Raw genomic sequence first — 16,871 nt, forward strand, 5'->3', positions numbered from 1 at the left:
AAATTGGCATTTTACTGCTCTTGGAGCATCAAACATAGTACCACAGCCAAGAAAATTACTTATTAAATCTTGTTCAGAATCACAATGTGCTAGAAATGAGTTGGGAAACCATTTGCAAAATCTTTCACTGTATCCATGTATTTGTCACCCCAAGAAACCCAATCCAGGAAGATTGTTTCACCAGGTGCAGAGAAGAATGGCATTCCTAAAAGATAATTCATCAATTCAATGTGCCTAGTTTACCAATAAATAGTTTCAGTGCAAAGGTGTTCATAATGGAGTGACCAGCCATTTCTCCAGACCTTAATCCTATAGAAAAATCTCAGGTAATCCTTTGCATGACAGTATATGAAGAAGAAATGCAGCATGATAATTCAAAAGAACTGATGACACCTATATTTTCTGCAAGCAGGAAGATCACCATTTCTATGTTACAGAACTTTGTTATGGGTACAACCAACCATGTGTTTCAAACAGCTGTGAAGAAATAATTATGAGGAAGAGATCTCATCATTTTTCAAGAGGTTTTAGATACATACCAAATCATTCATTCAGTATTATTTTAATGTCCTGTAAAATCAATACTATATCCTGCATTACCCAACTTTTAACACGTACACGTATGCACAGAATGACTGTCATTTGTTTACTTCTCGTGGCCTTCTTGCGAAGGACGGGATAGTGCACAAGGCTGCCAACCTGTCTAATTAGGAACTAAAACCACAGGTTGGAGCTGCAAGACTGGTTAAAGTAGCAGTTGGATTTGACCACTGGTCTGGATATGTTAGGGTAGAGCCTGGACAAGGCCAGTGGTATGGGGACAAGCAAAGAGGATCTGGGGGCAAAAGCCTCCAGGTTAGAGGCAAGAAGTGGCCTTAGGTCTCTCAATTCCTGTACAAACACCATTGGTCTGCACTGGTTAAAGTAGAGCCTCGACAAGACCATTGGTCTGGACTGGTTAGGATAGGTCCTGGATAAAACCATTTTTTTCATTGAGATTGCAATGCAGAGATCGTCCAAGGGCAATAACAGCAGATTCGCTTTGGCCTATCGTGATAGGAGAATATTCTATGAGGGCTGATTCAGTGTATTTGATTTTCAGTAAGACATGTAACCACTAATATCTCTTGATTGTTGATTGGTGAAATGGCTGCCGTGGTGGATGTGTTCTCAAAAAAACTGAATTTGTACACAAATATAAAAGCTATTTGAATGATTTAGTGTAGTTGTATCAACGTCATGATTTGCTTTCACGTAAGAGAGTTTGCAAAATGTATGAATGTGATATTCCATTGCGTGTGCATAAGAGTGGTGATCGTATAATCTTCTCGTGTCGTTGTCAAGATGAATGGGATTCAGATGTTGTTAGTTTGTGAGTGTTCAAAAAACACTTTCTTTGAAGGTTCTAATTTGAGCTTGTTTAAAATTGGTCACTTCACCATTCTGTGGTGTCTTTTACCAAAACCCCTGGGTCCCAATGTGAGGCTGAGTTTGAGTTTTACTGATAAAACTATTGTGGATTGGTGTAACTTCTGTAGGGAAGTTGCTAAAGCGTGAGTCGAGGCTAATGAAAAAAAATAGGTGGGCCCAGAATCATTGAGGAAATTGATGAAAGTAAATTTGGGAAGAGGAAATTCAATAGAGGGAGGGTGTAGGAGGGTGGAGGCTATTTGGAGAGGTAGAAAGAGGGAACTAGAAAAACAGGGACTATTATCATCTCAGACTGTTGGAAGACGAGGGATTCATGCACCTCTATGTGAACCACTGTGGTCAGTTTGTGGACACCAAAAAGAGTGGTCATGAACAAATGCAAAATATTGAAAATAGGTGGCGTAATTTTAAGCATGGCAGCTGTTCGGTTCCAGTGTTCCGTAGGAGGAAACAATTTTTCCTGGCATGTCTTGCCGAATCCCTGTTCAAGAGCTCCTTCCCCTTAAATGCTCTTCTGTATTCTACACTATTTCCTTCAGTATGTTCTGTTTACTAGTGCTTTCATTCTTCCGTGGCTGGTAATGCAATCTAATTATCATGATTGATGGGAATGACATCACGTTACACTTAACATAGGCCAATAACAAAACAAGTACCTACTTCAACAAGTAAAAACTGTGTGTAATGGTCTTCAATCGGTTATAAAAGTAAATGTACTTCTGGGAGTGAGACAGTGGGTTCCTCGACATTACAATTAATACATCTCTCCTCTGACACTCATTCAAAGATTTGATTATTTAGAAATCTTGGGTAATGCAGTGTACATTTTTTCCCCTGTAAAGATTATGAACCTTTGTTGCAAGTAAATTCACATAAATTTCATTTGTACTTTCTTTCACAGAGAATAATTTTGTTAGATGATCTTATCATTTTGAAACATACCTGTACCTTACCTTTTAAACCACATACCAGGTCTCCAATGCACAATGGTAGTTGCTTATCTATAGTAATCCAAAGGGATAAATTTGCAGAGGGTGAATGAAGAGGTGACAGCTGATGTCATGGAGACTGCGTGGAAAACTATAGGCCTTAATTTGAAAAGCTGGATGGGAATTTCCTGGTCAGACATAGTTAAACAAAGCACCATGTTGCTGGATCAAGAACGTTCAGTTTCGATAAGGAAAGAAGCTTGCTAAAAAGAGCAAGGACAAGGACACAGATGAAAACAGCAAGAAACTCAATCAGGAAGGCTAAGACAGCAGCTAAGGCTGAATATGAGATGCATAATCTGATGTGTATGAAGTCAAAACAGGGAATAATGAACACACAGTGGGGACATGTATCAAACACAATAAAGAGTCATGACCTCAAGCTGCTGTAAGAAGACAAAAAAACATGAATATTCTAAATGACAGAAATGTAATGCTGACCAAAGGAACTGGAGAAGCAAATATGGGCACACTACAATGATCCTTTAAGCCTGAAGTGTAGGTAGCACTACAACAAATGAAGGCAGGAAAAGTGAAGATGGGAAGGAATAGGGCTTGGGATGGCCAAAACTTTATTTAGGTAAAACCTCAGTATTGATTGTTACGACCCAGTATGACCCAAGTGACGTCAACTGCATGATATTAGGTGTGATGGGAACTACAAGTTAAAGAATCAAAACTGAGATGGTTCGGCTATGTTACGAGGAGAACAAATGTTATACAGTAAGGAGGGTAATAGAGTTGCCTGATCTTTATACGAGACTGAAAAGAAGATTGTTGGATTGTATGAAGTTAACCCACAGGATAACATAGTAGTATAAAGAAAAAAGTGGAGGAAGTAAAATCGTACCAATGACACAAATGAACCAATTTAGTGTTAGAATAAGGAATCTGAACAATAACAAACGTCAAAAGGGTGCTTACAAATACAAGCTTAACCAGTGAAACCTTTCTTATTACATGATGATAGCTGCATAACCACCTCACCCATTGTGATGAAGACCTTCTAGAAGTGGTGGCACTTATGTGATCTACCTACCGAGTTTGTGCTGCATTCTAGCAACAAAAGCAGAATGTACTGAAACACATAACATACCTGAGTTAATTTAATTTCTTCAAGTAACACTGCATGAACCATGAGAGTCCTTTAATGTGCCTACAGCAATGACAAGGACTGCCAAGACTTGTGACCATTCTTCAAATACCAACTATGACAGTCCAGAATGAACCCTTGAACATTGCATCATGAGTCAGACTACCTGTGATCCTGACACTAATGCGGCACTGGTTTACCAAAAAAACTTCTGTCACAAGAAAATAAAAAGGCCATTTCTAGAAGATAATTCATCCATGAATCCAGAACTAATTTCAGAATTTCTGTTTCGCCTCAGGTGACACAAGATATGCACTGAAATCATGGCCTGCACTCTCCATAATAGAGTCGATATCATTACAAAAAAAAGGTTGCATTCTGTGGGGAAATATTTAGAAAAAGCAGCATGACAGTCAAGAAAACTACTCCCGAGCCCAATAGCTGCAGTTGCTTAAGTAGTGCGGTCAGTATCCAGTATTCAGGAGATAGTGGGTTCGAACCCCAATGTCGGCAGCCCTGAAGATGGTTTTCCGTGGTTTCTCATTTTCACACCAGGCAAATGCTGGGACTGTACCTTAATTAAGGCCACAGCCGCTTCCTTCCCACTCTTAGACCCTTCCTGACCCATCATCGCCATAAGACCTATGTGTGTCGGTGCGACATAAAGCAACTTGTCAACAGCAACAGCAACAACAAGAAAAATACTTATTTTCATACCATGAGAAAGAAGATTCTATCCTTTAATCACCATGCTATAAGGCCATCCTGTCACTTCGACAAATTTAAATCACAAACAAGGTTGTTGAGATCTCCTTGAAGCAAAAAGTGTGGCTCATTTGACTCACAGGGCCTAAATGTTTCATCGGCATGAAAATCTCCCCTATCATCTTTCAGTTTGCCACTGTATTCATCTTCATTCACTGGCAAATTTGCAGGAGGCACTGATACTGGCAATTCTTTACTGCGATTTACAACCCATATAACAGGATATTGCACACTGTACTTTGTTTTCAAGGTGATTCCAGCAACTTTTTTCAGACACAAGTAACAGTCTTTTCAGTGATCCATTGGTTTCCCTTTAATCATGGGAATAGCAAAGGGCATATGAAGTGATCCTTTGACCAAGCCTGTCAGGAGTGTAACACACGTCAAACAGCATATATGGGAGTACAATTCATGTCCTGGTCAACAACTTTATACCCGACACTATTTGTAGCAGCTTTCTACAAGATGGGTAAGGTCTTGTTTTAACAACTTTGTATAACAAAAGAATTTGTGCTATTTACACAGGTACAAGGCATTTCTTCTTCTTAAACCTACAACAAATTATTACAAGTCATAAACTTCATCTTTATCCTTGTGGAGTTATTATACACAAAAAATTCCAACTTGTACATGTGGAAAGTTCCTAAAGTGGTTGAAACGTGGAACTTCCCAAACATACAAGTTGGAATTTCTTATACACAAGGGATTAACCAATTTGCAGCATTTTGAAAGATTTTGATACATAGAGGCTGGTGTCACTAAGGACAAAACAGAATCATTTTTTAAATCAACACCCATGACTTATCCCAAAACACCATTCTCATTCTTTGTGACAAAAATGCTACTGACCAGTGTAAACAGCTAAGTGGAAATGACAAAGAAGGGAACATTACTACAATGGGTGATCTCAACGTGCCAAATGTTAACTGGGAATGAAATGCGGAAAACAGAAAGCATGAACAACAAATAGTAAATATGTTAATATGGGAAAGACAGCTGTATCAAAAAGTAACGTAACCAACTAGAGAGAAAGATTTTCTGGATGTAGTGCTCATAAAACCACATGAGATCTAAAGAGAAACTGAAAGGTGGCTGATAAGAGAGGCAAAGAGAAATTTTGAAAAAGCAATTATGATCAATAGTAAATGGTAAATAGAAATGTAAACAACCTACAGGACGGGTTTAAAGCAATTGTTGTGAAGTGTGAAAACAAGTATGTACCTTTAAAAGTGGTAAGGAATGGTAAGGACCCATTATTTTATAAAAGGGAAATAAAGAGATTAAGAAATAGGTGCAGACTAGAAATAAATAAATTTAGGAGTGGTCACGGGATTAAGGAGAGAATCAACAAACTTACAAAGAAATTGAATTAAGCAAAAAAAAAAATCAGCTAAGGATAACATGATGGAAAAACACATTTGGCAGCCCTATGAAATTTACACCACAATGGAAGGAGATGTATATATACTTTGAGGCAGAGAGAGATTCCAGGAAGGACAAGGAGAATTTACAAGTGAGAACTTACAGAATGAAGAAGTATTCTGTTAGCAATATGAAAAGTTAGTTGGATATAAAGATAATGTCCAGAGAGGAGGAAACTAACACTGGCTAATTACTGAAATTTTCCTATGACAACAAAGATATTTTATAAATGATACAAAAGTTGAAAGCTAGAAAGGGAGCTTGGATTGATGAGATTTCTCAGGATATATTAAAGGCTGTAGATTGGGATATAGTGCAATATCTGAAACACTTATTTGGTCACTGTTTGCATGAAGGAGTGATACCAAATGAATGGAGTGCTGCAACAGTAACCCCAGTGTAAAAGAGAAAAGGCATCACACATAAAGCAGATAATTACAGACAAGTGAAACTGGTTTGACAGAAGGCAGTTTGGGTTTAGGAGATGTTATTTCACTGAAGCTCAACCTGAAGGATTCCAGCAACAAGATTTACCAGATATTTTAACCTCAGAAGGTAAGATGGCTTTTCATTACTACCAAAAATGAGGGCTATTGGACTAGACAAAAGTGGTTGAATGGATGAGTAATTTTCTAGAAAATAGATCTCAGAGAATTAGAGTAGGTAAAGTGTTACCTGATCATGTAATCATTAAGAGGGGGGACCCACAGGGCAGTATTATTGGACCATTGTATTTTTTTTTTTTTGCTAGTGCTTTATGTCGCACTGACACAGACAGGTCTCATGGTGACGATGGTATAGGAAAGGCCTAGGAGTTGGAAGGAAGTGGCCGTGGTCTTAATGAAGGTACAGCTCCAGCATTTTCCTGGTGTGAAAATGGGAAACCACAGAAAACCATCTTCAGGGCTGCCGACAATGGGATTCGAACCCACTATCTCACGGATGCAAGTTCACAGCCGCGCACCTCTAACCACACGGCCAACTCACCTGGTCCTTTGTATTTTCTGATATATGTAAATGATATGAGTAGAGAACTGGAATCATAGATATTTGTGGATGATGTTATACTATATAGAGTAGTAAAAGAGATGCAGAATTCTGAGCAACTGCAGGGAGACCTAGACAATGTTGTGAAATGGACAGCAGACAATGGTGATGTCCCCGTCAAATTTGGTCATTATTAGATCATTTACTACAGGTCTACATTGAAAATTTATTGTTTGCGAAGAGTTGGATTTTATCATTTCGAGAGCCGTGTTTGTTCACCAGACTGGTTTTTTTCTCCAAATCAGAGGGGGCAAGTATTGATCTGTCTTTGATTGAGCGCAGGGGCAGATTATGTGACAGACTGGTTCTCCAAGGCGAGTATGCATGTGCTGACCAGCAGGCGAGCTCAAGCGACAAAACTTCTAGAACAGTCACAGCCAATTACAAGAGACACTGTGTACCAATGATCACCTTTAAAAGCAAAACACCCCCGCGCTAAAACTATAAAACTTTGTGCTCACATCAAATCCTTCACTTCGTCCTGCTTATTCTGTGCTACGCTGCTGACTACATACTTGCTGTTCATCAGAACCATGTGGGAATTAATTCCATCCTCTAGACAAACATTTACTCTGCTAACACTGACTGCAGTAATTTACAGTAAAAATTTACAAGGTGGTACTTCGAATTTAGTGGATCCAAATTAAGTCTATTTCTCCACGCGAATATTGAACATTTTGACGGGTGTGTGCATATTTTAATGCTTATTGTATTAGTTGCAGCTTAACACTACTCGCAGGTGGCGAAGACTCAGCTCAACATATCGTCGTCAACCTCAAGATGGATTCTGCTACTTCAAGAATCACCGTAACTTCATCGTGGGACGTCTACAGCTGTATCGCCATGACCTGCTAAACATGTAAGGCGTTTCTGGCTGGAGAAGGTGTCGAATGGGAAATGCCGAAATGATGGACCACAACCAGGAATCAAACACCAGCTAACCATTGAGTACTACTTTTAATTTTATAATATCTTTCTCATCTATGTAAAACTAGATGATCTTTCTTTCCTAGATCATAGTTCTATTAGTTTTTGCAGTAGTTTGTTTTATTTCCATTTTCATTCTTAAAGGTGGCGATGTAGGCGAGTTACCTGTGTGACTGCTAAATTTTGAGATCTATTAGATTAGATTAGTTGCTGTAGTTTGTCTTTTAAATGGATTCTCAAGTGCAGGATTTATACATGTAAAAATCACTGACCACGCGATAAACTTGACTTGACTTGACTTATGTGTGATATTTAAAATCTTGTGATATGGAGTTGTACCTAATTTTGAGAAGTAGTGTTGAATTGAGTGTCATCTACGTTTCACTTACAATTCTGTAGGATCGGGTCATCAAAAATCACGACAATTTCTAGAGAATTGATAGACTTAATAATCAATAACAATTATTATTATTTCAAGTAGAAGACCAGGTTAAAATGTAATTTAATGGTCGTGAGCCATAAACTGACTTAGAATATTCTCGTATACAATATTTGATGTGCTCAGTTCATAATTGCGCCTGGAATATTGGTGATCCTGCGGGATATTATTTGAATAATTTGTTGCTTGTGTCTTTGGAACACAGTGAATTGTAATAAATGTGGAGCACGTGTTGAATGCACTTCATGAGTGAAGGGAATAATAATAAAATTTTTGAAGCTCACGAACACTATACTTGTGACTCATTAACCCATGTGATGGTGATGATTATTAAATTCTATTGGTATTTTTGAGTAAATTTCTGGAATTTAGATGGATCGTCGTCGTTCTTTAAAATTGTTTCAATTAAAGTGATAACTCTAATTCGATCACTGGTCACTAATTAAGTTGATAATGTTTCTGGATATAAGCTCATCTATTGAATCTTATTGACGCGCCCATGTTAAAAATAATTGAATAATTAAGTCAGGATTCGTTGTAAATAATGTACATAAATACGTGTTACCCTTGTGTTAATGAGATGTGTGTGTGATGTAGTTAGAAATATTTTCATGTGGCCAAGTGTTCATTGTGCTCTAATCTGGTCATGCGTTCATCATGAAGACGCAGATTATTTCAGTGTTGGTTTGCCACCATGATAATTTATTTGATGTGTAATTTAAGGAAAAATTTGTCAAGATTAGGCTTGAATTTATTTTTCTTTAATGATGATTTAGACGAAAGATTGTTTAGTTACCACATCAGCAAAGGCAAGCAATTTATTAATTTCAAATTAATTTACACGTGATAATAATAAAATTTGAATGGATTTATTATTAATTTTTCAATGTATTCCTGACTGATTTCTAAAACCTTAAATGCTGTGCAGATAGAAATTAAATGTCCATAAATGACATAGTTAACCTGTGAGCTAAGTAGGTAACAATTAATAATAATAATAATAATAATAATAATAATAATAATAATAATAATAATAATAATAATAATAATAATAATAATAATAAATTAATTAATTAATTAATTAATTCAACAAGTGGGTCATGATTAAATTGAGAGTTTATCTAATAGATTGCATGCACTTTATGAGCACAATCATGTGATTAATAGAAGAAAATGTTACCCAAATAATTCCATGACATATACTAATAATTAATTAATTGTGACTCTGAAGTCAACTCATATTTAATAGTAGGATTTCTACTGATTTCATTAGCGAGTGCTACCTGCCTTAAAGTAATGTAACTGATCATTAGCTAACAGTGACCATGTGTTAAATCTCTAACAAATTAATGGAATTTTCAGTTAAATTTTGTTTCTCAAATAATAACTGAGATAACTGCCAGCTGATTCTTGTAAATACAATTATGAATTATAGGAGGCTCAGGTTATATTTTCATTTAAAAATTTTAAAGGCAGAAAGGCCTAATCGAAGTTGATATTATTTGATTTCAGAGCCTAACTGTTGTCTGCATCGACAGATATAATTTTTGTTGTTTGTAAATTCTCTACTGGAATTCAAGATACCACGAAAGTGTAAATGTAAAAAAATGCAAGAAGGATATTTTTGTTTAAATGTGAATAAATGTCAGAATGTTGTTTTAAAATTATTTTTGTGCTTGATCGTCACTCCTTTTCCCTTAAATGCCTCTAGAAAACAGAAAGCCATGAACGAATGGTCCCCCTTGGGATCTCTCGCTCACTGGCTGGGCTTACTTTGGCAATAAAGGGGGCAGTATGATGGTAAAAGGGATGAAGAATCATGTTGTAAGTTTCACCAGTTTTAATTACTGGGTGGATGACATGATGGGAAGAGTACTGGGCTGAATTACAGTTAACTGAGAAATATTTTACTCAATTACAAATTACTTTTACAATAAGTATTCAGTAAAATTACTATTACTCTACAGAATGCTGCTCTTAAGATATCACTGAAACTTCTTTTGTTTGCAGACAGAATATCACAAAGTTTGCAAGTAAACAATTCCTTCATTTTGTGTTCTTTTCTTTTAGCATGGACACATCAAGTGTCAGACTAAACGTGACACCTTGGAACTTTTAAAATTGTCTTTTCCATCATTTTCATTTTAGATAATAACTTGTAATGATTTGAATAACTTGTCATTTATAAATTAACTGGTTCTTAAGATTCTCATCGCTAAGCCTCGACACCTTTGTGGCAAAGTACATATTCCTACTTGCTGTAAAGGCGCTCTGCAGGGGCACATGAAGAAATACATGTGTTTAATTTTAAGAACACTGGAAGTACTGGAGACATAGGAAATTACTGGTACTGTTGTAGTAGAAATGAAAAAGTTTTGTACCGGGAGGTACACCTCAACTCCGCTCATTCAAAATAAGCGCCTTAATGAACTCCTCTATCGACCAAAAGGTGAAACTGATACTACATGCAGTTGGAACTTTAATCAGAAGATGTCACTACTGAAGTATTGAGTAACTGTGTTGTTGGGAAGTTTCCTAAACTGACTGGATTTATTTGCTTTGTATTGGTTTACTTCAAGAAGTTTAAATTTTCCTCCATAGACGTCATTTCAAAAACTCTGATCATGCACTTTGGTGCAAGGTAAAGGAAGTGTTATTGAAAGAAATTTTGTGTTTATAGGTTTTCTCAACTTTCACTTGTGTTAATGTAATTTTGGGTTGGAAACACTTCTCTTTCTTTCTGCCAGTTTTGAATCTGGCCAATCATGAATTTTTGTAATTAATTTTCAACCAATCCTGCATTTCTTATTCACTTTGAATTAGCCAATAAAAATTGAGAGGGTGTGTCCGGATTAGTCCTGAATTCTCTCGAACCTTCCTTGAGGGTATATAAGTTGTGGCTTTTCGAGTTTCCTTGTCTATTGATCGTCATCTTTCTGAGTGTGTATGTTAAGGCAGGAGGTCCGGCACCTCTTTCTTCGGCAGGAAGAACATCAGCCAGGTAATGGCCACACAAATTCAATCTTTCTTGCCGTTTCCACACTTATCCCAGGGGAAGGTCCAAATTTCTAACTGTGTAACCATTTTAATGTAAACTTTTCCTGTTCATGTAAAATTTCATAAAGTCTTTAACTGTAAATCGGGGATAGAGAGTGAGTTACCCTCTCTAGCTCCCCTTCATCTTGGTTCGAGGTGACTACGATTTCGTAACTGTTTTCTTTCCTTAATATATTAAAGTTATATACATGCGAGCCACCTCAGTAGCTTGGGACTAGCCCCAGTTTCACCGGCCGGGAGCCCAGTAGGTTTTTAATATTTCATTTTCTGGGAGTGCATTTTACGCCTCCATTCAGTTTGTGTTCGGGCCATTTATTTAACATGTTCTTTTTTCACAAAGGCCCAGTAGGTTGGGTACTAGATACCCCTGTGTAAAACTGTTTCCATTGATAAATTGTGCCTTGTGAGGTCAGAGAGTGTAAGATTTTTATGTAATGTTGCCTTGAGTGGGCTGTAAGAAATCAGGAGCATGTAAGCTCTTTTCAATGTTTTGTTATAGTGTGAAGTGCCTCTGGAAGGCTAAAAATTGTAACTTTTGGGGCATGTGCTCTTAAATTGGGATACTTTCGTCCTTGTTGAAACATTGAGAGTTCGCAAGTCTTGTAAACTGAATCCGGTATCTCTGAAATTGTAAACTAAGGGCTTGAAGCACTAAATCTGTAAAATTTCACTAATCTTGGATTTGCTTAGTCTTGTTTCAAGATTGGCATTGTACCTGATGTTTCATTGTTATGTTCATTCAGTGAAGAAATTGTTAAGTTTGAAGTTCTCAAAGAAATATAACCTTTTAAAGTTTTAATTCAATTCTTGATATTGTAGTTAGACCCATTCAACCCAGCACCTTCTTTCACCTATTTCTGCTCCATGGATATCACCGTAACAGGTTTCATCATGCTAATTTAATTTTTTGTGTTTCATATGTGCGATGTATACCAAAGACTAAAATGTAACAATTACAATATTATTTCAAGAATACCAATATAAATGGTCCGTTATTGGACATTATAAATTTTCCAGCTAACTCATTCCTGGTTGCCAGCATTTCGCCCCCGTGTGCTAGGCTGGGCTCATCAGTTGGTACTTAGCACACCTACCAAGATGCATGGCTAGTGCATACCGTGGAGGCCACTGCGTAGGCTAATTGTAGCCACCGGCAGTGTTATTTATAAGTTTCATTTCCGTATTGATGGATATTACTTTACAGAAAAACAATATATATACAAATCTCCACCTTATCAATACAAATTTATTTCACATTAAGCAAGTAAATATAGTCAAATAGTCAAGACTAGTTTCGACCCCTAGGGGGTCATCCTCAGTTGACATGCAACAAAAATTGTATTGTTCATAAAAACATCACATATAGTGGTAAAAGTTTGGACTAATTTAGACTGATCATTAATGTTGGTATGTCTAATGCATGACTAGTGTGCATCGTTCATGAAGACACATATCACCTTACTGCTACTACCATCCAATTTTTAGGTTATATAATATGGAACACACATATGTTTGTGTAACTCAACAGTGGCAAGTTCAACTATGTACACAATTGGCTATTGATTAGTCACATGAAAGTACAGAACACTGGCTTGAACATTTCTGATTGAGGTATCAATGCAACACCTTATTTGCATACATCCTAGAAGCTAAATTCAGTTCGTAAGGCCCATTACTTCTGATTGAAACTTAGTATGAAGTTAAAATTTGAATAAAAATATTTGCTAATGTAGACATTAAAATGTTGTTAAAATGGGCATATAGTCAAAAACAGTGGTATGTATGCCACACATGTCTAGTTAAAAATACATTACATTGATGTTGTTGATGTGCGGTACGACATGTACACTGATTTGGAATAAATGAGGTTTGTATATATAGTGTTCCAACAAAATGGATCCATAAAAATATTATATGTAAAGACAATTGGTATTATAATGATCCGCTGCAGATCAGGTAATGCTGTTTATTTATATGGAGATATTATTGGCAGCTACAGATGTTGGAGTTATTAGACATGTTAATGGAGCATTTTTTTCCGTAGTCGCGATGTTTATAGTTGGTGGCATTAGTCAAATATGTTGAAAGTTATGCGTCTTGGTGCACGTTGATTTGTCCTGAAGCTTATATGTTGTAAAAAACAAGGTGGAGTGTGTAAAGTGTTGGAAGGCAGGCAGGCAGCTACAAAGAACGCACGGTTCCAACACTTTACACACTCCACCTTGTTTTTTACAACATATAAGCTTCAGGACAAATCAACGTGCACCAAGACGCATAACTTTCAACATATTTGACTAATGCCACCAACTATAAACATCGCGACTACGGAAAAAAATGCTCCATTAACATGTCTAATAACTCCAACATCTGTAGCTGCCAATAATATCTCCATATAAATAAACAGCATTACCTGATCTGCAGCGGATCATTATAATACCAATTGTCTTTACATATAATATTTTTATGGATCCATTTTGTTGGAACACTATATATACAAACCTCATTTATTCCAAATCAGTGTACATGTCGTACCGCACATCAACAACATCAATGTAATGTATTTTTAACTAGACATGTGTGGCATACATACCACTGTTTTTGACTATATGCCCATTTTAACAACATTTTAATGTCTACATTAGCAAATATTTTTATTCAAATTTTAACTTCATACTAAGTTTCAATCAGAAGTAATGGGCCTTACGAACTGAATTTAGCTTCTAGGATGTATGCAAATAAGGTGTTGCATTGATACCTCAATCAGAAATGTTCAAGCCAGTGTTCTGTACTTTCATGTGACTAATCAATAGCCAATTGTGTACATAGTTGAACTTGCCACTGTTGAGTTACACAAACATATGTGTGTTCCATATTATATAACCTAAAAATTGGATGGTAGTAGCAGTAAGGTGATATGTGTCTTCATGAACGATGCACACTAGTCATGCATTAGACATACCAACATTAATGATCAGTCTAAATTAGTCCAAACTTTTACCACTATATGTGATGTTTTTATGAACAATACAATTTTTGTTGCATGTCAACTGAGGATGACCCCCTAGGGGTCGAAACTAGTCTTGACTATTTGACTATATTTACTTGCTTAATGTGAAATAAATTTGTATTGATAAGGTGGAGATTTGTATATATATTGTTTTTCTGTAAAGCCACCGGCAGTGCCAATGCACTATGACAGACTTTGTCTCATTACCAAAGATTGATGCCTGCATGGCCATGTGCTAGGTACCAACTGATGAGCCCAGCCTAGCACACGGGGGCAAAACGCTGGCAACCAGGAATGAGTTAGCTGGAAAATTTATAATGTCCAATAACGGACCATTTATATTGGAATTATAAATTTACTCATTCGGAACAAATGTTTCAGGTTCCCTATGGGAATCAACATCTATATCATTATTTCAAGAAGTAAATTACAAGTAAAAATTAGATTTTTTTAAAAATGTCACAATTATAAGTAAAAATTACTAAGAATTTAATTGTTACAAGTAATATGATTACTTGTACGCAATTACTTCCCACCTCTTACTGTAAGTATCGAGGTGTTAGTTTAAGGTATGATCATCATTGGGATAATCATGTTAATGAGGTTGTTAAGAAAGGTTACAGATCTTTTCATAGGGTTATGAGAGTATTTACAGTTGTAGTAAGGATATAAAGGAGTGGGCATATATGTCCCTGGTACTTAAAGCATGGCTGCAGTGTATGGGACCCACATTAGGACTACCCAATACAAGAACTGGAAGAGATCCGAACGAAAGCAGCATGATTTCTTCTGGGTGATTCCCAACAAAGGAGTAGTGTTACAAAAATGTTTGCACACTTTGGGCTGGGAAAATTTGGAAAAAAGGGAGACAGGATGCTCAACTACGTGATATGTTTCAAGCAGTCAGCGTAGAGATGGTGTGGACTTACACTAGTAGGCAAATAATCGGGGATGGAGTTTTTGAAACTAGGAAAGATACTATGAGGATAAATTTGGAATTCAAGAGGACCGATTGGGGCAAATATTCTTTTACAAGATGAGGAGTAAGGGACTGGAATAAATTATGAAGGGAAATGTTCGATAAATTTCCAAGTTTTTTTAGGAAATTTTTAAGAAATGGTAGGCAAGCAATTGATAGGGAACCTGCCACCTGGCAAGAGACTTAAATGCAAATCATTTATGACTGATCAATTGAGTGAATGTATTAGGAATTCACTTACACAATTATCAGTCTCTTCTGCAACTGTCAGCCATCCTGACTCACATTTGATGAAGTGTGGCTCCTCCATGCTGCCTGAACAACCTACAAAACAAAAACAACCCCTTGAATGTTTTAAATAACTTCATGAATAACATTACTCAAGCTTTTTTGATCAGAATAATAAAGTATAACTGCTTTTAAATTCCTTCTTGCTATCTTTCTTTCACTTCACTGTCTAATAAACTCCAATGTTAAGATACATGTAAACGTTTGTTTGAACATTCCCCAGTTGGTCTGTGCACGTTACCTCGCTCTCCCAAGAGAGGGAGCCAGTTTCAAACACAGCACTAGTTCATTCTCGGCGGACGGAGATGCACGTGGCTCCCATTTCTCTACGAACTCTTGGGGGATGTTAAAAGAAACTGTACCCCTGAAGTACTAACGCTGTGACTACGGGACAATAACGAGTCCCGTGGTAACATCACCGAAATTGAATAGGCTATAGGTTTTCGATATTTCTCACAGTTTGCGAGTTACTTGATGTAAACAATTTATCCGATTCAGCCTCTATACTTGAAACATATTTAATCCTTGTCATCCTTTCAGAATCACATATATTAAATTTTTTTGTATGCATCACTTTCGAATGGAAAGCGAAAACAGCAAAGATTGAAATCGCCTATTGTGGGTTATCTGTCTTTGCATATCGCATAGTTCGTACGAGATCCGCCCTTCACTATCCAAACAGCTACAAGTGAAGTAACTCATTAATCATATCACCTATTTTTCCTCTCGTATATCCTTCCCTAAAGCAGTTATTATTATTTTGGTATTAAACTTAGTTATTCTGTTAACACGACTTCCTGAACTGGAATGCATTCGTGTCATTTATTTACGTTACGATGTAAGTACTGCGTCAATTTAAATTTCTCGGGGAAAATAATACTATATTGTTGTCTTTATGAATATTCTCAACGGTGATACAAAGACTCAAAATACTGCACAGTTTCTCTGTAAATGGGAAGAGAACTGTACCCGTAATTTGACAGGAAACGAGCTGTATTTTTAATAGCAATGATGACTAATTATTATCGCCTGCCAACCTGAGTTCGAATATTTATTACACTATAAATACAGGTACTATTTCCCGTTTTCCTCCCAACAAGTGTGAAGGAACAAAGCCAATATCTGCAACCAAATACAATATTTGCTGCAACGTAATATGATCGGATCTCTCGGCGACTGCGAGAAAGAAACTAACGACAGTGAAATCACGCCTAGCTGTAACCGGTGAAAAAGTGGTCTAGTAACTGAGCTAATGCCCTTTCACCAGTATGAATACTCCCCCTCTTATCGTTCCCAACCTGTCTCTACGATAAACACTCCAGTTCCGTCAAAAAAATTCTGCATCCATAATATAATTTCGAAAAATGAATTTATCGACCGAAGAAAGAGAAGGCGCGTAAGCCTCGCAAAGCTAATACCGTTGGGGT

General features: G+C 36.7%; 1 protein-coding gene across 1 annotated transcript in view; it reads right to left on the reverse strand.

Moving 5' to 3' along the window:
• The window catches only part of LOC136866937 (zinc finger protein 860), a 48,016-nt gene extending 31,579 nt beyond the window's left edge, over positions 1-16,437 (reverse strand). Inside the window, exons 1-2 of the mRNA XM_067144026.2 lie at positions 16,414-16,437; positions 15,398-15,480 (exon numbers count right to left, since the gene is read on the reverse strand). Coding sequence (XP_067000127.2) covers positions 15,398-15,466 — 69 coding nt within the window. The 5' untranslated portion in view covers positions 15,467-15,480; positions 16,414-16,437. The remainder of the gene's footprint in view (positions 1-15,397; positions 15,481-16,413) is intronic.
• Between the last annotated feature and the right edge of the window lie 434 nt (positions 16,438-16,871).

The sequence above is a fragment of the Anabrus simplex genome, chromosome 3, assembly GCF_040414725.1.
Source record: "Anabrus simplex isolate iqAnaSimp1 chromosome 3, ASM4041472v1, whole genome shotgun sequence".
In the NCBI taxonomy this organism is placed as follows: Eukaryota; Metazoa; Arthropoda; class Insecta; order Orthoptera; family Tettigoniidae; genus Anabrus; species Anabrus simplex.